The 20,228-nt window shown below is 35.0% G+C and overlaps 5 protein-coding genes and 1 pseudogene across 5 annotated transcripts; 2 read left to right on the plus strand and 4 right to left on the minus strand.

The window, feature by feature from the left end:
* Positions 1 to 95: 95 nt before the first annotated feature.
* LOC123215711 (ribose-phosphate pyrophosphokinase 4) lies at positions 96 to 3,457 on the minus strand. The gene is made up of 7 exons (XM_044635920.1): positions 3,262 to 3,457; positions 1,875 to 2,190; positions 1,400 to 1,495; positions 1,108 to 1,176; positions 889 to 1,017; positions 490 to 589; positions 96 to 409 (listed from the first exon to the last, which is right to left on the minus strand). Exons 1-7 carry the CDS (start codon positions 3,396 to 3,398, stop codon positions 276 to 278), a joined length of 981 nt encoding a protein of 326 aa, XP_044491855.1. The 5' UTR covers positions 3,399 to 3,457; the 3' UTR covers positions 96 to 275.
* A 3,149-nt stretch (positions 3,458 to 6,606) lies between these two features.
* On the plus strand, positions 6,607 to 8,758 carry LOC123216221 (glycerol-3-phosphate acyltransferase 1-like). The gene is made up of 2 exons (XM_044636619.1): positions 6,607 to 7,459; positions 7,650 to 8,758. The coding sequence occupies exons 1-2, from the start codon at positions 6,734 to 6,736 to the stop codon at positions 8,532 to 8,534; spliced, it is 1,611 nt and encodes a 536-aa protein (XP_044492554.1). The 5' UTR covers positions 6,607 to 6,733; the 3' UTR covers positions 8,535 to 8,758.
* A 2,944-nt stretch (positions 8,759 to 11,702) lies between these two features.
* Positions 11,703 to 12,534, minus strand: LOC123216393. Its single transcript, XM_044636811.1, is given in 2 exon segments — positions 11,703 to 12,365; positions 12,367 to 12,534. Coding segments are annotated over 2 exon segments (831 nt in total).
* A 408-nt stretch (positions 12,535 to 12,942) lies between these two features.
* On the minus strand, positions 12,943 to 15,360 carry LOC123216240 (glucan endo-1,3-beta-glucosidase 12-like). The gene is made up of 4 exons (XM_044636642.1): positions 14,976 to 15,360; positions 14,055 to 14,540; positions 13,640 to 13,670; positions 12,943 to 13,553 (listed from the first exon to the last, which is right to left on the minus strand). Exons 1-4 carry the CDS (start codon positions 15,037 to 15,039, stop codon positions 13,379 to 13,381), a joined length of 756 nt encoding a protein of 251 aa, XP_044492577.1. The 5' UTR covers positions 15,040 to 15,360; the 3' UTR covers positions 12,943 to 13,378.
* A 2,438-nt stretch (positions 15,361 to 17,798) lies between these two features.
* On the plus strand, positions 17,799 to 18,750 carry LOC123216394 (annotated as a pseudogene).
* Positions 18,708 to 20,159, minus strand: LOC123217762 (AT-hook motif nuclear-localized protein 16-like). Its single transcript, XM_044638889.1, has one exon. The coding sequence runs from the start codon at positions 19,677 to 19,679 to the stop codon at positions 18,879 to 18,881; it is 801 nt and encodes a 266-aa protein (XP_044494824.1). The 5' UTR covers positions 19,680 to 20,159; the 3' UTR covers positions 18,708 to 18,878.
* Positions 20,160 to 20,228: the final 69 nt, after the last annotated feature.

Raw genomic sequence — 20,228 nt, forward strand, 5'->3', positions numbered from 1 at the left:
TCAAATTCATTAGAGATAACTTAAGGGGTTCAAAGAATTTTGAGTAGTTCAATCTGATCGAATGTATATATAATTCGGGGAAAGACCAACCCAACTTGCAAAGAGTTCCTTTTTAGTATTAATTAGGTAACCGTCAAGCAGAAGCAGCAGGTAGTTATTTAATTCATGTCTTCTGATTGAAGCATGAAAATGACTTATAAAATAACAATCACCCCCAAAAAATATGCTATCACCACACCACCTGATCCCACGAATATCAACAGCATGGATAGCTTTCAAATTTGTAGAGCATTAGCAATTGACCCAGCAAGACTCAGAACTTCGAAAGGAGCCCTGTTGGCTATGGCTTTGACAGTATTTGGGCAGGAATCTGTGATCCAGAAGTATGAAAATGCCTTCTCTAGGTTATCTGAAAACAACATCAATTAGCAATAAGATTAAAAAAAAATTAACAGAGAGATGGTATGGATAAGAAGAAGAGGTAATTACCATTATTCTTGAGGGTAAAACGCTCCCAGGAGTCCTTCGGAAACACACCATGTGTGACATAGGCACTGACCTTTGCTGCCCCGTTAGCCGCCAATACTTTCTAATATCAATAACATAAACAATTCAGATTTCAGCAGTTAGGCTATTAGTTGATTAAGTTAGTATACCAAACAAAAGATAAGTTTGTAATTATATTGGGCTAAGAAAGATGAAAGGTTTATATTTTGAATGTCGTATGAAACCCCTATCACCAAGAAGCATAAGTTGCCTTTTACGAATTGCATGAGGATTGACTTTTCATTTAAATTTATAAAGCTTTTTCCGGAGTCATAATGAAAATGATTTTTTAACTCAGAAATGCAAGATTCAATGTGTAGTTTATTAAATGGGAATAACTACCTGGCACTCAATAAGGGTTCCTCCAGATTGCACCAAATCATCTACAATGACCACATGGAAACCAGCAGGATTCCCCTCCTTGATTCGAACTATCCTCTTATCACCTTCACGAACCTTAGTACACACCACCTGCAACTCAACAAGATCAAATATTCCAGATAACACAAGACATGGAGTATTAAGCATATTTAAATTCATTCAAGAAGAGTCTAAACCAACCATGGGAAAATGATCCAGCTGCTTGTGGAATCGTTTCCAAGCTCCATCATCCGGAAATGCAATAACAATCTGAATTACATTGAGGAAATATTACATCTACCTCAAGTGAAAGTGCCATTGCAATACAAAACCTTGAAAGATATCTATAAACATTTAATAAGAATAGATATAACAATGATAATCTTCAAGTGATAAACTGATAACGAAAAAGATAGCTACACCACTATCAACATGAACAGCATATTTTACAAAGACAGTCAGCAGCAAGTATTGTATGCTCAAATATACTCACATTGTTGGCATCAGGGAGCTTGACAAGACGTTGCTTTAGTAGAGGGATCCCCGTATCAAACAGTGGCAAGACATGGTCCCCAAAATAAAACCTTTCCTGCATAAGGAAAACTAAGACAAAGAATCAAGACTTATTACAAAAGTTAAAATTTGGAGAGTAATTAAAAAAGAGAGTCATAGATAAATTTTGGCAAGCTTTGCAGTTTGCAACCTTCCATTTCAGTAAAAGTTGACAGGCATCTCAACTACCAGTAATAGTAATGAACAATGTATCATGCACACACATTTGAATAAAAGCGGGAAGAGAATTCTATACTGATCAGAGTAAACAAAAACATAATTTTAGTTATAAGACCGGGGATTTACTTGCTGCTCCTACCCTGAACTTTTAAATCAACAAATTCAAAACATAAGAAGACAACATCACCATGAAAGCAGTAATTAATTTTATTGCTTTCACTGAAAGAATTACCAACCTGCAAAGCATGTATATCATATATTACTAAACTAGCAGGGCCACCCCTTGAAATGGGAATATTAGATAATATCCTAGCCATGGTGAATGCAGTTGCCACATCTCCTTCTTCCTCCATTCGCTCAAAGGAGCCAGTTGGGAAGAAAGGCAACACCAATGTAAAGGAAGCAACAAACAGCCGTGGGAGTGCATATATGACAGATATCTGTTCGAATACAACACCTGGGGAGCTGAAAGAGGCAAGAAAGGCAACATGCTGACCTCGGATATCATGTGCACTATTTATATATAGGTTGGGCCATCCATCAGCAAAGTTCCTGACACATGCACAAGTAAAGTATCATGATTTCTCCCTCAATTACAATAATACTCCTCAACAACATAATTTCCCAATGTATTTTAGAACACAAGCCAAACCAAAGTGCAATTTCCCTTTAACTCAAAATATATTTGCAAATCATTGACAAATAAACCATCAAAGTTGCCTTTGAATTGGAATTTTCTGACCCCCAAGGAAATTCAAGTGATCAGAAACTCAGGACTTAAAACCCCAAGATTATCAAAGTTTTCAGATGGGATACTCAGTCAATAATCCAGGAATTTGGTTATAGTACAAAGCATTATAGGATAAAATTCTTATTATGGAATTCAAACACAATTGTAATTCTTGCATGAACATTTACAATAAAATTTCACAAAGATTATGGAAATTTGAATAGAGAAAGTTTTAACAAAAAAAATTCCTGTGTTCTCTTTGGGGAATGCACAAATGAAACAAGAGTAAGAAGTTAAACATTTCTTTCATAGAAACTGCAATACATTAAATAGAACAAAGCACTAAAAACAGTAAAAAAGAGTTTGGAAATTTGTTGTCTTCTATGGGTCTAGGATAAATCACATTAAGCAGCAATATTACTAACCCAAACAAGGTAAGACGTTTATCGAATTTTAGAAAGAAACTGAGGGAAAAAAAAAAAAAAAAAAGCGAACGCAGGTGTCTTTGGACCAAACAAAATTTTATGATTTAAGACAACTCGACCATATTGGAAGAAAACCAGCTGCAAAAAGCATGTGTAAACCCTCGTATAACCTTTATTACACAAACTAATACTTGGAGCAGACAAATTATAATCTTTTTTTTCTAGAAGGACAATATAATTTCTTCTAAATTACCCATTTATATTTGTTAGCACTTCATATATACTTCATCGGAATTATTCAAAATGCCTTTTTCCCCCCTTTCTGGGTTCTATACACCATACAACTAAACACACAAACAAACAATTAAAATAATGAGAAAAAAAGCGCGTCAGAACTCAGTCATGGAATTGAAACAACATATAAGCAATACAAAGTTACAGAAAGAGAGAAAGAGCTAGTATTAGAACCTCCAGTTGATGGATTGAAGGGTAATATTGTCAGAGTGAGCAGCTACTTTGCGGGCAAGCTCTTCGCATTCGACGCAATAAAAGAGATGAACTTGCTTCTTGGATGAGAGTGGCTGCGTTTCTCCATTTTCCCCCATAATTGGCTTTTGGTCTGAAGGAAAAGGAGGGTTTTAGCGAAGGAATGTGACTATAGTTATGTTTATTTATAATAAGATGAGATAAATTCTTTTGCTCCCTCCCAAACTTTGCTGAAGGACGTTCCCATATTTAAGTTTGAAAATTTTATTTTCCACCTATTTGTCGAATCCCATTATTGTAAACTGATTGATATATGGAAGGGCAAAAAGATCAAATTATCTCAAAGTCCTAAAAAATAAAATTTCCCTCGTTTTAATTTAAAAAAAAAAACTTTTCTTTTCATTATATCACTTTAAACTTTAATTTCTTTTGAGTCGAATCTAAACGTTATTTTCTCGTTTAAGAAACATTTATTTCGTCTCATTTTCTTTAAAACAATCACTCTCTTTCATTTACTATCCCAACTTTGAAAGTGAAGGTAAAAAGATTAAAGAACAGAGAAATAATTGAAAGCAAATAAAGCATATTTGGAGAGAGAGAGAGAGGATGGCCTTGTCGAAGATCATCATCGAATAGAATCAAATATTTGAAACTTTAATTGATTATTGAAATGCGTTGATAAAGTCATTAGCTTGGCATCAATGCTTCAATTACTGTAACCAATTGTCAACATTTTGTTTAGCCTCATATTTGCAACCTCATTTATTCCATTGTCACCATCTCATCATTCTTCATTTCCACCTTTAGTTCTCATGCACCATTTATTTAGACATTTTCTTATCCGGTTCACAAAAGTGATACTAATAGTTTTCAAGCATATATGATAAGAGGGTAACTGATGAAGAGAAGGTGAGAGGCTGGAGATGATAAGATCAACGTCAATAATGACCGTAAAAATCAAATTAAATCCAAAGATAAGTCACCAAAAGTGAAAATAGAAGCTAGAGTTTGATGAGTACTTAGGAAAAAGAGGGTTTAGGTGAAAGGAAATGAGTACACGATGATATTAATAAAAAATTGATATTTAAACCAAATTTTTTAACTTTTGCTTTTTTATAGTAATACAATAATTTTGAAAAATAAAATTATTAAAGATAATATAATAATTTATCTTTTCAACATTGTGTCAAAGTTCATTTTCTTTAACAATGTTTGATATTAGGTGAAAAATGCGATTTGTGCTAATTAAAGGGGTGGAAAAGTTCGATTAGAGAGTGTAAATTACTCTAGTCAAACCCGTCCAATGGTGCAGGCGTCTTCCTTACACTATCACTTTATCTCTATGGAAAACAATATTATTTAAAAAAACAAAAACATTTATTGATATATATATATATATATATATGAAATTCAATAATTTGGGGGCCACGGGTAGAGATGTGTTCCTATCTTCAATCCATTTAATTGAGAAATCCCATTTAGAAAATGGTTGGTCATTAGATGGCAAGAATTAGAAGGCCTTTACTAAATATTCTTGTTAATTATTCTCCACCAATGGTCCAGCCCAATCCACGGTTTATCCATCTGGCAACAACTTTTATTCTGGGTGCTTTTGAAGTAAAGAATTTGAATATAATAAAGTCAAGTGGGTCGTCGTTTTTCCTTGTCGTGCCGGTAATATTATCAAATTTTCGTATCATTCATGACGATCCTCGGTAAAGAGAAATTTTCTAAGTGCCATTCACATTAAATATGTAAACATGAAGATTCCTAGGGTTTGGTCTGAGAGCTAAAAAGTTAAACATCATTTATAAATGTTTAGTGTTCGAATGAGTCTAACATAATATATTTTAATAAAATTTATTTTTAATTACGAGTCTAAGTGATTATAAAGTTCTAAAGATTTATTGCAAGAATTCCTAGATTAATAAAAAAAAAATTAAACATCAATATTATTTTTCTTTTACTGATGTAATAAGTTTTATCATTGAGATTTATGAGTGACCCAACCCAACATTTTAATTCTTGAAAATTATGTCTTCTTCTTGGTCTCTCTCTATCTCTTTTATTCGTAATTATTTAATGATGTCTTAAATAGATTTTACTTTGTTTTACATATTTTTAGACGTAGCTCTAAGCCTAACTGTTAATACGGAAATTTGGAACAGCTATAGGTGTCCTCTCAGACAAAAAGTGAAATTAATTAGAATTAAGAATGTGATTTGTCTTTAACTAACATTAAACAGTAACAAGAATCGGATAATATTTTTAAAGCAGTTCAACGGTTAACTAACATTAACTAATATGGTGATTCCGAAATTAACCTATCAATTTTACTTGTTATTATCGTATTCTAACGGTTTCTAATCTCATATATTTTTTTTGTTGGTATTTATAAATTTGCAAGGTGATCTATCAACATTTTTTCGCAAACCATGACTCTGGTTCATAAATTTATTAGTCCTCATGGTTACCGTACCGTGGAACGTCTTTCATTCTGCTGCACTAACTGTTATTTAATCTTTTTATTACAACTAAAATAAAACAATTTAATCATACAATTAATGTCTCATGCAGACATCGTGCACGGTAATTAACATTCATATCAAATGATTGAAAATTTCACCAACCCATGAACGAGCTTTGCATGATCTGACTCAACTGCTAAGATTAACGAACATAATCTAACTATGCTCTTAATTAATTAGAAATTAACGGCAAATATTACCAGACAACGATGATCAAAGATGGCATCGAGACAGGACAAAATAAGGTCAAAGAGATGTAAAAGTCAATAGTCCAAGTAGTTGTAATTTATTAATGAGAATTGTCCTGAAGTAACTATAAAATTATTAAGAAAAGTCAATCGATCGGATTTTATGGGTTATCTAACTTCTCTTTCCATTGCCTTTTTTATTGTTTAAAATAAATTGAAAATTGAAACCCCATTAATAAAAGGTCAAAGATGTTCATCTCCAGCCTGTTGATACCCTAAAAATTATGAACACATTCCAATGTAAAATGATAATTGTTGGGTGGGAAAAAGAGGCAGAAAATTTTTCAAACCACGACGCTGAACAGAAATTATAAAGGCGGTCACCAACATCCTAACCTAACTATTGCATTGTAGCTTACGGTGGTAGGGAAAAAAAACTGTAGCAGCATATGCATGTTCATGCTATGTTTTTGAAAATGATATAAAATTGGGTAATCAAAGGAAGAAAAATTTTACGGTGCAATTAATGCTAGCGGTGTGGGTAACCAAATGCTCTGGTCAACTTCACACAAAACCCTTTAATGACAATTATAAATATTTTCTGATTCTCTTCTTCTTCTTCACAAGCCCTGAACCATCTCTTTTATCCATCCTTTCTCTCTTTCATCTTCAGACTCTGTTAATCTTCTTTTCTGTTGTTATAACATCATTCAGGTAGGAAGAAAGAGCTAGAAAGCCATGATGTTCCCAGTATCAGTTATTATAATGATAGCAGACTGGCTCTTCAACAGGCTTCTGGCCAACTCATGTTACAGGGCTGCAAGGAAAATAAGAAGCTATGGGTTCTTTTTGAGGAACCTATCTTCAAAGCAGCAATCTCCTTCGTTTCCTAGTGTGGCCAAGTGTGATTTAGAAAATAGAGCTTTTGATACATTGGTTTGCGACATGAATGGAGTCTTGTTACGATCCCAATCTTTTTTTCCATATTTCATGCTTGTTGCTTTCGAAGGCGGTACCATCTTTAGAGCATTTTTGTTGCTTTTGTCAAGTATTTTCTTGTGGGTTCTTGACCATGAGCTCCAATTAAGAGTTATGATTTTCATTTCCTTTTGTGGCCTTAAAGTAAAAAATATTGAAACTGTGAGTAGGGCTGTTTTGCCTAAGTTTTACCTTGAGAATCTCAATGCTCAAGCTTATGAGGTTTTGGCTTCGGCTGGGAGAAGGGTTGTCTTTACAAGTGTACCGAGAGTTATGGTAGAAGGATTTCTTAAAGAATATTTGAGAGTTGATGGCGTTATTGGGACTGAGTTGCACTCTGTTGGGGACTACTTTACCGGTTTAATATCTGAGTCTGGTTTGCTTGTAAAGCACAGAGCTCTTAAAGAGTATTTCGGAGATAAAAAACCCGAAATCGGCCTTGGAAGTTCAAGTCTCCATGACCATCTTTTCATCTCTCTTTGCAAGGTATTATTTAAACTCTACCATTTCTCAATTTTCTTCTATCCTGCTTACTTCTATTATACGGAAAGACAAAAAACGACTTGGGATGTTCTCTCAATATACCAAAAAATTATAAATTTTTTTCTATTTCTGGTAAATTCACATCTAACTCTTATTGAACAATTTATTGGTTCCTTGTATTTGATTGGTACAGGAAGCTTATGTGGTGAACAAGGAAGATAACAAGAACAGTGCATCTTCAATAATGCCAAAGAGCAAGTACCCAAAGCCTCTGATATTCCATGATGGAAGGCTAGCATTCTTGCCCACTCCATCGGCAAGTCTTTCCATGTTCATGTGGCTTCCGCTTGGAATAGCTCTAGCCATCTTTAGAATCTTTGTGGGTATTATGTTTCCTTATAAGTTAGCAGTCTTGCTGGCCACCTTCAGCGGTGTGAGAATCACTGTCAAAGGGTTCAGCTCTTCACCAATTTCGGTTCAGAGAAAGGGAGTCCTATACGTATGCACGCATAGGACCCTTTTGGATCCAGTTTTCCTTAGCACAACTTTACGTAAGCCTTTGACCGCAGTTACATATAGTCTAAGCAGAATGTCTGAAATTATAGCCCCGATTAGAACCGTAAGGCTAACGAGAGACAGAAAAAAAGACGGACAAACCATGCAGAGATTGCTAAACGAGGGTGATTTGGTGGTGTGCCCTGAAGGAACCACATGTAGAGAGCCTTATTTGTTAAGGTTTAGCTCACTGTTTGCAGAATTGGCTGATGAGATTGTCCCTGTAGGGATGAACACAAATGTAAGCATGTTCTATGGTACAACAGCTAGTGGATTGAAATGCTTGGATCCCATTTTCTTCTTCATGAACCCTAGACCAAGCTATTACATTCATATTCTCGAGAAGGTGCCCAAGGAGCTGACCTGTTCTGGAGGGAAATCTGGCTACGAAGTGGCAAATTATATTCAAAGACAACTGGCTGATGCTTTGGGATTTGAGTGCACTACCCTTACAAGGAAGGACAAGTACTTGATGCTAGCGGGGAATGAAGGCTTTGTCCAAGATAAGAGAAGGAGATTCTAGCTAGTTAAAACAATCATGAAATTATTAACCATATTTCAAGTCTTTTCTTATTCTCGTTTCCCTCAGCCATATATTTTTTATTTCCTATTTTCGGTCGTTATAATTTATTTTGTGTTACATCTTTTTGTACGTGTGAAATTAGTATTTGCATTATATACATTATAAATTCGATCTGTTAGAAATAGCCTAATACAAATAAATGCAATGATCGTTTTAGCGCACAAGATACATGATTTATGTATGTTGTATATTCCTTTGTGCTTACAGAAAACTTGTGTTAATCCAGCCACCTCCAGTATTCAATAGAATACGTTTTGGGGAGTGGGGAGGAATAAAATTTGGGATATGCCAGTTTAGTAACATTGATCTTCAATAGTGAAGTGTGGGAATCTAATCTAAGTTGAAGACAACAGTGAAAATTTTAGTCGTCGCATCTCTCATGGTGGGAGCCGCATCCATAATATATCATTTTTCACATTCATAGAGATGCGTGCATGATTAAGCTCATTCCTATGGTGCCATAAATGCAACCGTCTTGCGATTAATATATATTTATTTTTTGTTCAGTACTGGTCTCGAAACACCCCCACACACCCGTTGGTTTAACTGATGGGTACATGGTATGCTAACTGCCTTCATGGAAACACTATATGATTGTCGGCAGCTTCTTTGGCGAATGCGTAGAATCCTTTGAAGAGTTTCAAGAGGTTTAAGGTTTGAGACAATGATTATAGATCCATTGTATATGCATGCAATCTAAGACTTTATAATTTATTTTTAATCTATAGATAGATACACGTTATACCTCCAGCTTGAAGAAGCTTCTTTTCACTAAAATGTAACATCCGTGGCGAAGATTATGAGAGAGTGGGTCTTTTTTCAAGAGACCTGAGTAGTAATCTAGTATATAGCTGTAATACCAGAAGCATTAAATCAATCCATGTTTGGATTTTGACTTGGAGTGCTTTTATATTAGTAAGTGATGAGAAATGGAGCAATGCCATCCAGTGCTTTACTGAGATTTTATAGATTTTGCATGTTCTCATGCCAGTACTTATGCCTGGTTTGGGCAATCGAAAGGGAAAGGGAGAGTAATAAAAAGGTCCCATGCCTAATCATACAAGAAACTAGTTAAGAAGGAAAATAAGGCAAACATATAAACCGTCACTACGTAAACATCACACACTTCAGAATTCCATTCTTCTTCATTAGTTACCAGACTTTCGACTTTCAATTTCCTTCTCAAGTCACAAAACCTGGGTGCAGAAAGAAGTTTGGTAAAGATATCTACCACCTGATATTCAGATGAAACATAATGCACGGCTAGTACACCGACTGCAACTTGACTTCTTATGAAATTTACATCCAGATCCATATGTTTTGTTCTACTATGAAGAACGGAGTTTGAAGCCAACAACCTAGGACTAACATTATCACACCATATCACTGTTTAATTTACACTGATTACCTACAACTCTTCAAATAAAATTTAAAGCCAAATGATTTCCGTGGACACTTTTGACTTAAAGCTTTATACTCAAATTCAATCTTCAACTCTTTGTTTCCTTGAGCTCCATTGCACCAAATCATCTCCAAAAAATATTCCATATCCACTGGTACTCCTTCTATCCACGATATCTCATGCCTAGTAAGAGTGACAGTAATTTTCTTTGTGATTTTGGGATCAAATAGTATGTTTTGGATAGAGTTGAAGGCAAAGAAACAAAACCCGCGCTTGAGATTTGTTTGGTTGGGTCCACCCATCACAGGCCCAAAACTGCCGCTTTCATTAATTACTGACAGACTCCCAAGAGTTAGGCAAAATTCCATAAAATATAGAATCTATCCAAGTACAAAGACAAACTGTATTATAAAAAAAACTTATAATTATGTTGCGAATCATTCAACTAAGAATTCGACATATTTCGGATATGTGATTTACAGTATTTCTAATTTAGAGAACCGGCTGAATTTTCCAACAAAATTGGTAGACACTCTTCCCTACCAACTTGTAACTACTTCTTTCCAACATATTCCAATTGTTTCTCAGGTTTAATTACTAGAACTCGATGTGACATGGTCAGTTGCCCCAAAGGTCATATACCAACTGACATCTCTCACTATCTCAAGTTCTGCTATAAAACTCTGAGCAGGAGTAGAAGCATTCGTGGTTGAGGAGAAATTTGCTGCTTTAATAGGATTACTTCTTGATTTCATAGCAGGACTAAATTCTATTGAATAAGCCACATGAGCTGTCATAAGTTATTCTCCTCTAGTTTATTGTGAGAACTTATTCCTCCACCATTAGCACCAAAATTGTTTTATCTATCCATTACAGTATAAGTAATATCGAAATGGCGGTAATATTGTAGCGCAGTGTGTCCAGACTTCCCACACAGTTAATATAATATCTTAGATCTTCCCTCCCGTCCCTCAACTTAATATTTTTTTTAGAGCAATTTCCTCGTACGACTGTAGCTTTCATTTAGTTTATCATACAAAAGCAATTTAATAAAATAATAATTTTATATATTTTTTATTATCAATTCAATACAATAATTATTTATATATACCAATTAATCTAACAAAATAATAATTTATATATAATATTCTTCAAAATGTTCTATTTTAGTGGTACCTTCTTGTTGTTGGTGAAAATAAAATAGTATAAATGATAATTAAAAATTGATTAGATTAAGGATTTAGTTGAAAAGTTAAAGATGAGATTAAAATTGTTTTAATCAAGTTTGTTGATTACATTAATTATTGATTATATTTTATAAAAGTGGTTAAATTTAATTATTTTTAATATTTTCTCGTTTTTTATTACTATATCTATTTATTTTTTATATAAAAATAAATATATATTTATGTATATCATTACATAATTAAATATTATTTTATTTTTAATTTAAAATTATTTAATTATACGATGATACATCTAATTTTATTATCTTTAAATTCATCCCTCTACAATCATTTGCAAAGACCTATTATAATCATAATTAAATTATTATTTCTCATATTTACATTAATTGCCTTCTCTTCTCTCTTATAATTATAGTAATCACAAAAAATAAACCAATTTTTGTGAATAAAAAATCAAATCTTCGATTATATTTATATATAGAACAATCGGGTTTTCTGCTTTGATAACATTAATTACAATTAAAGTGATGAATCATACAAATTTTTATAAGAATCACAATAATATTTAGCGTCCATTCCTAACGCATTATTCACCGTTCCATTATCCCAACCTTCTCTCATTGCCCGATTAAGCCGTTGGATGAATCCAGTATTGTGCTCCTCACAATAATCCAAAAAATGTGCCACAAGGCTCGGGTCTTTGTCGTCCCAGCATAGATGACTAAATTCCGGCAACTCGCCACCGTCGACGAAATCTTTCCGTTGACTTATTCCGGCCAAGATGGTTATACACTCCACCAACCCATCAATGAGCGGTGCTGGAGCCCTGGAATCGCCGTCCCAAATCCATACTCGAGCCAAGCCACATTGTAATGCTGAGATAACTGCGGAATTAACATGTGCATATCCCATTATGGAAGGGCGTAGGTTGATGACAAACTCATCGGTTTTGCTTGTGTCTACGGTGACGATTTGGCTCAGGTTCTTGTTAGTTTGCCGGAGAGTGACACGGCGAACTTGTTTCTTGGTGTGGTTGGTATCTGAATAAAGAATGTTTTCAACAAAGGCGCTTGCGTTTAGGAGAATTCTTGTGGCCTTGTCGTTTGATATGTAAAGAAGCTCGAAGCGTTTGCCTGCTAAGGAGTCCTCGGAGTCATTGACAACGATTACATCGAATCCCTTTTGAAGCTTCATGGTTTGCCCATATAGAAATTATACCGATGAAGAATACTGAAAGCAACCGGGAAATGATAGAAGCATTTGTAGGTGAAAACTTTACATTGTCAGCGGCGGTGGTGGTCGAAGAAACAGATAAGAGGGGTTGGAGGAGATGCTGGTCATGTTCTTCCATTAAGGAGTTGAAGGAAGAAAGGAACTCGGGATAAATGGAATATAAATAAAGCACAAGTAGTGATGGCAAACGTAAGGACCCCCAACATTGCCCATAATTTATTTTGTACAATTATGCACACTACCAAACAAAAATTATTCGCATTTGATTGATTATTAACGAAGAAGTATATGCTTTACCTAAATTAATTTAGATGTGCATCCCCAACAAATATATTGAAGTGTTTATAATTTGATATCATAATATCATTGTTGCCAAATGCTAGTACTACTGGACCGTTTGATTTTCTGTTACAATCCAAGAGTAATGGCCCAGTCTGGGCCTTTCCCATTTGAATCAGGGTCCAAGGCCCCCAGAGCCCAATACTGGAACATGTAAAAGTAAGAGCTTTTGAATTTTCAGGACCTCTTTATGAAAAATGCTTACTCTCATCATAAACAAAACAGTCCAGAAGCCAAAATCATAATGGTCCTCAGTAACAACTTGTTTATGTTCAACAGCATAAAGGAGAAAAAGAAAAAAGAAAAAAGAAAAAAGAAAAAAGAATGATTCCTAACAGTACAAAACTTATCGCATTGCTCTCTGACCTTGTCCCTGTGATGTGATATTTCGATAACACTTGAATTGAGGGTGTAAATTTATGCTATTGGTCAACCAGCTTAGCCAATTTCCTCACTTATTACATCAAATCATTATAGGACTACCCCAAATTGGGCTTCATCTTTATGTCTCCAGTCAATCAGCATGTTCCAATGTATCCCTCTTGTTTCCAGGAAACGAAAACAAAAGAACCCTTTAAGGCAATTGCGTGGCTTGAAGTTTACGAGGATTCTTGCATCTATTTCTATTGATAGAGGTTGGCCACCAACATAAAAAGCCATGCAAGTGCTGAGAAGAATTGTGGCCTACAATGAAGTTTGGTAGATGCACCAGATGTAGAGGGACTCTCTGGATTAGGAACCGCACCATAAACTGTCGCACCGTTGGAATTTGTTGTGTTTAAAACCGACGAAATTGTGCTGCAATTTTATAACTGATCAGATTTTTTGCTGTAAGTGATGTTTAAAAATGAAACCCTAATAGGCTTTGAATAAGGCAGTCTCACCTGGTGGATGGATACTGACATGTTCCAGTACCTGAAATCATAGCGAAGACAGGTAAGCGACCAAAAATATTTCTGAATCATTTCAGTAGGTCGGCTTCAATTTGCTTTAACTTAAAGTGGCAACAGTGACCAGAATGAAAATGGTAATGTCAGAATAAACTGCCCCAAAAGAATAGTTTCGCTGATAAGAGATATGAAATCCCTTGCAAAACACACGAGGGTAAGAGTTCAATATCCACTACGAGTAAAATAAAATTCTTGAATTATTCGATTTAATGGTTGAGACCAGTTATTGGACCAGATTTGTCCAGTGCGGTCGGTTAGCCCCAATATAGAGTGGATCGATTCGAACGAAAATCCTTGTTAGAAAAAAAAAAAAAAACTATTGAGCATGGCTGAAACAAAGAATACTCACTAGGGTCAGTGCTAGTAGTAACGGCAGTTCCTCCAAAATTACAGCTACTTGGAATTGAATTCTTCTGATAATACTGATTGAATGCATAAGAAGCATGGTCACGAAGTGTGTTGGGATTGTAACAACTTCCACTGTGCTGAATAGCGGAGCAATCAGCACCACCATAGCCACAGGCATAGTCCAAAGCAACTTGTAAGGCGTTATATGACGCACTTTGGGCAGCAACACACCAGCTAGCGCCTAAAGATGCAGGAGTTGTGGTGGGGGAGGTGGGGGTGATCGGAGTTACTCCGGGTGTCAGAGTTACCGGCGATGTAGTTTCCGGGGTTGAAGTGGGGTTTATAATTGGAGTTGACGCGGTGGGAGTAGTAGGAACAGTTGTAATAGGTGTGGTGATATCTTTTTCAGTAGTGGATATAGAAAATTTTGATTGCTGTTGCCTTGCCTCCATTTCTGATTGGTTTTTATGTTCTGTTGCTTCTATACCTGCATTTGAAAGGTAGAGGGAATTTAATTTAATTTTCTTGGACAGGACAAGAAGACAAACAAAGCATTGATTTAATAAAAATGTCTCACGATATTTAACAGGTCATCGGTAATAATTAAAGAGTGAAAATAGGACAATGAAGAAGTATGATTCAAAATTGAAGTAGTAAACTGTTTGGTAATAGTAAAAGAATTCGAATTCGATCATTAGGATAAAGAAGAATGATGTTTGAAAAAGAAACCCACATGGAAAAGCAGTCAAATTCTAGTTCTATGTCCAACATGTAAAGGAATTAAACTTTGAATTGACCAAATTCTTGGGAGGTTAGCTTCGATGAAAGAACTGGGGCAAGAAGAGAAATAAGAATTGCTTGTTCATAGTTTACCCAGAAAACATAATAATCAAGTATAAGAGAGAAACAAGTTCAACTTCACCTGAACAGAAGAAGAGACAAAATAGAAGGTATAATTTTTGAATGAAAACTGCTCCTCGACCCATCAAGGCTTTCAACTTTTCTTCTTCTTCTTCAATTAGATGTCTGCAATCTGGGTCTTCGGTTGAAATTAAGGAAGAGAAACCTCGGAGAGAGAAACGTAAGAAGATTTAGTGTGTACCACTCAGTTTGTCATATGTACAAATAGAAATGTTAATGCAGAAGGAAGATAAGAGCAGAGAAAGAAGACATGGAGTATGGGAAGGTGCAAGCAAGAGGAGGGAAAATATTGAAAAAGAAGTAAAATTAAAGGGAAAATTGTTGTGGAAATTAGGTGTACAAACCAGTAACTCGTGAGTGATGATGGTAATGATGAAGATGTGCATTTTTACTTTTATTTTTATTTTATATATATTCTTCTTCTTCTTCTTTTTACTATTCTTAATACAAACAGAAATGGTTAAATATTACCATGTTCATGTAATCAGCCCAGAATATTTGCAAATTGAAATTTGGCCAAACGACTATTTCCCACCAAGGGTTTGGTATAAATTGAATTTTTCATCCGTTAATTATAAAAAATCTAAATATCTATTCGTTTATTAAATTTTATTGTTATTATCAAAAGTAAAATTATCATTTAATAAAAATATTTAAAAAACTAAAAATTTATCATATTTTCTTCTTAAATTTAAAATCTAACAAATACCCCCCACCCAAAGTTTAAAAATGAACATTCTCCCTTAAGGTTTTTTTAGCCATCGTTGTTGATGTTTGATGACAGCGACAATCTCATTCTTTCTCCCTGCAGCTTCTCTCTCTCTCCCCCATTCTATTCCTAACCTTCACCAAATTAGGAAAGTGACTGATGAAGACTCGATTTTTCTTCATCGGAGAAGAAGGCAATGTGTTGTTATCATCTAAGAGATGACGATGACCCGTCGTCTTCATCTGAAAACAAATGATTCATCTTCATCAGTTGACAATGGTAAAAAATAGAGTATGACTGAAAAAGAAGCAGGGAGGGAGGGAGGGAGGGAGAACACTACTATCTCTAGTTGTAGGTAGCGTGCTAGAAAAACCCCGAGGAAAACAATAAAATTTTCTAAACTTTGGGTGAGGGGAATTGTTAGTTTTTAAATTTGAGGGATAGAAATATAATAAATTTTTATTTTTTAAATATTTTTGTTAAATAATAATTTTTCTTTTGATAATAACAGTAAAATTTAACAGATAAATAAATATTTAAATTTAGATAGTAAACGGGTAAAAAGTGGATTTGCACCAAACCTTGGGTGGGAACTTAACTCGGCCCTGAAGTTTCTCTACCTGCGTAAGGACAAGACAGCTAGTTTGGTTGGGTACCCAAAGTAGAAAAAGATTTTAAGGGAAGAGAATAAGAAGAAAAAGATAAAGAAGCAGTGCCTCTCAGCTTCATATCATATTTTCTCTTCTCCTTGAGTGTGTTTTGTTTTGTTGTGATTGGAATTGGATTCATGTTTTGGCCACCATGACATGTGATTCTAGTTTTACATATATATAAATATATGTATGTATGTATTGTCAATGGCCACCATGAAAATTCAAAGCTGATATGTTTTTACAGGAATTGATTCTTTTCCTCCTGACTACGTCTAGGTTGGAAAAAACAAGATACAAAGTTGAAAATCAAAGGCCAGTTCCTAATAATCAAGCCTTTTAACTCCACTGATTTTCCGCTAGTACCAGAAAAATCTAAAGTTGAGTATTGAAATGGTCAGTCTTTAATAATGACAGGGGGCCCACGGTTTAAACATTAAAGTAAAGAACACTGGTGAAATTGGAGATCGTCTGAAGTGGAAATGAAGAGCAAAATTCCACAATGAGGCTGCACTTTTGACCAATTGGATACCTATATATATATATATATATATATATATGTAAATAAAGGCACTTCTTGATTGTTGCCACCTCCATGTTATTTTATTTAAAATGGGAATGTATTTGATAAAGACTTGGAATTAAGTATTCTCTGTTCATAATTTCATACCCATTACAAACTTCCACATTTCATATTATCAACAAATCTTCCATGTCTCCATTGTACAATTTAATCCCAATATCACAGTTGTTCATTTAGCAAGTCATCTTCTACATTGACCGACTGTTTATTTTATTTTATTGCTTCTGTGTCATCTTCTATATCACTTGAACTTGCTTCAGTTCTTATTGAATGTAAAAATTTTAGAAATATGTAAATTTAATAATAAAGAATCAAAATAAACAATTTCTAATGACGAGTATTTTTTAACTTTTTAATTTATATTCCTAAACATTTAGAATATTTATTTTTGAAGGGAATTTAAGTAGAAAAGAAAGAATGCTGTCTAGTAATTATAATAAAAGAAAACTATTCCCGGAATAAATGCAATTAAGAGGAAAAGAAAACCCTAATTTAATTTTATCCATTAAGATTATTTTTCTTCCTCTTTCTACACACTAAGGAGTAAAGAGAGAATCTTAATACAATGTTTTTTCAGAGAATACTTAATCCTATAGAAGCTTTTAATTACAAAAGTTCTAACCTCAAAGAACAAAAAGTTCGGAAAATAATTTAAGTAATATTGTCCAAAATAAAAATAGTTCCAAGTCTTGCAGTTTCTATGCCAACCTTCATCTGCAAAAAATTAATATGAAGCCATCAGCAAAAACTAAAAGTGAAATAAGCATGCAAAAACTTTGATTAAGAAAGGGATAAGAGATCAAACTTTATAAAGGTAAAACTGACCTATTAACTTACACTTATTATAATGATCTATAAGGTCATATCAATATATATTTTCATATGTATGCCAATTGTGGATTTTGAAGGGAAGCAAGGGGGATATTTGATGAAGATGTAGATGTGGAATTTGATTTAGTTGCCTGGAATTCAATGATCATAGGCCCTGCTAAATGTGGAGAAATTGACGAGTCTATAGATATTTGTTTCATAAAATGGTTTCAAGAAATGCAGTTTCTTGGAATTCTATGATTATTGGGTATGTTAGGAATGACAAATGTAACAAGGCTTTGGAGCTTTTTCATGAAATGCAAGAGCAGAAAATTAAACCCACTGAGGTTACTATGGTCAGCTTATTAAATGCTTGTCCTAAGTTAGGTGCGATTAAACAAGGGGAATGGATTATCTTTCTAAAGGAAGAACAATTTTGAGTTGAACAATATAGTTGTTACAGCAATTATAGGCATGTAAAGTCCCTTAAAGTGCTCAAAACTGTCCCCAAGAAAGGATTATCATGTTGGAACTCTATGATTTTGGGTCTAGCCATGAATGGCTATGCAAGTGAAGCAATGCAATTGTTCTCCAAGCTTGAAACTTCCAAGTTTAAACCAGATTATGTTAGTTTCATTGGTGTCCCAACAGCTTGAAATCACTTTGGTATGGTCGATAAAGCCAAAGATTATATCCAGTTAATGAATGAAGCGTACAAGATTAAACCATCCATAAAGCATTATGGTTGTATTGTTGATGTACTAGGCAGGGCTCGACTGATTGAAGAGGCAGAGCAGCTGGTAAAAAGCATGCCCTTAAACCCGGATGCTATTGTATAGGGTTCTGTACTATCAGCTTATAGAAAGTGTTGAAACATAGAGGTGGCAAGAGTTATGTGCTTATGCCTAATCTTTATGTTGCGTCCATTCAGTTTGAGGAGGCAATGAAGGAGAGGCTTCTAATGAAGTAAAATTACATAGAGAAAGAACCAGTACATAATCTGGTTACTCAATTGAAGGAATAGAGAAAAAAATAATTGTAATAATAAACAATGCCTGACAGAAGCTTAACAGTAGTGAGGAGATAACACAAACATTTGGAGCCTAGGACATGAGACTCAAATTCACGCACTGCTGCTAAGTGCTAACCATTCTAGGTTTTTGACATGGTTCGCCCAGGTGCCCATGGATAAATCTCAGGAGGCAGATTACCGTTTGTAAGCAAGTTTTGTGGCATCCCATACAAATCGGATATATCCAGGTGGTGATGACGGCCATTTTGGCAATGCTGATTCTGCATGGCTGCAGCATCAACTTCATCATCATCTAATGGAAGACGATCAAAAGTAGCATTCATGAAAGAAGCAACCATGATCACCACAGGGCCTGAAGCAATTAATGAACCAACAACAGCCCCACCCACAACCTGTCCCTGAGCCCCGGCTAAGTAAATTGTTAGCCCCGTGATTCCTGGTGGTGCCGGTGGGGGAAGGATTGATCCCAGCAGTGATAATATCTCAAACCGCCCATGAAGGGTAACAATTGCCCCGGAGGAAGCTGGTTGCCGGACTGTAACATTTGTCACACAACCGGTTCCACTTAGTATGCAAATCCCACGTTGCTTGCTTCTCACAAAGTTTGCCAAACTCTGACTTACATCACAACCTGAACTCACCTCCATTGCATGTGCACGCAGCGCATTGGCACTGTCTCTGGTGACGATAATTGGTGGCTTTGGCTTGTTTTTTGAGCCTGCCGGCCTACCACGTGGCCGCCTGATAGTTTCCCCATCAGCTGCTGAAACTGGAGACACTGCCTTGGCTATTTTAGGAGGCATTAGCATTGCATCAATACCTCCTGCCCGCTGGTTACTGCCCTTGTCTGCTTCTTGGTTTCTATTAATGGCAGTTTTGGTTGCGACAGAAGGTACAGATAAATCTGGGCGGCCAACCATTCTTGGAGCTGCACTTGTTTGCTCAAAATGACATGAAATGCATAGAACCTGTGCTCAGTGTGGGAGTTTAAGTAGTGCATTTGTGCCAATAATTTTATTGTGTGAACCCAAAAGAATGATTGAGAATTAGGAGATGGTTAAGTAATACCAACCTTTCATTTAAGAGTAGTTTAATGTAATCATTTCACAGCCTACCTTCCAACTAATCCTTCAGGTTATTTGCCTTCCCCACAGATATCCAATTCTAATATAAATATTCATTATAATAAACACTCTATGCCTCTCAACTTTTTAATTACCATGTACAATGGCTGTATTCAATAACAATATTTTTTCATGTCACATTTAAAATGTAGACCATTATGGCCTTTTTAACACCAAAACATGCAAGACTGATTCATACATGTGACAGAAACCAGACGCAACATTTTGTTAATGCCTTTGTTCAACTATTCAATCAACTGAACAAGAAGGCTTCCTCTCTAAAATCAGAAAAATGCTCCAACTACAATTGGGATTGAGCCTAAACAAGCCCAACTCAAGATTAGT

The sequence above is a fragment of the Mangifera indica genome, chromosome 5, assembly GCF_011075055.1.
Source record: "Mangifera indica cultivar Alphonso chromosome 5, CATAS_Mindica_2.1, whole genome shotgun sequence".
NCBI lineage: Eukaryota > Viridiplantae > Streptophyta > Magnoliopsida > Sapindales > Anacardiaceae > Mangifera > Mangifera indica.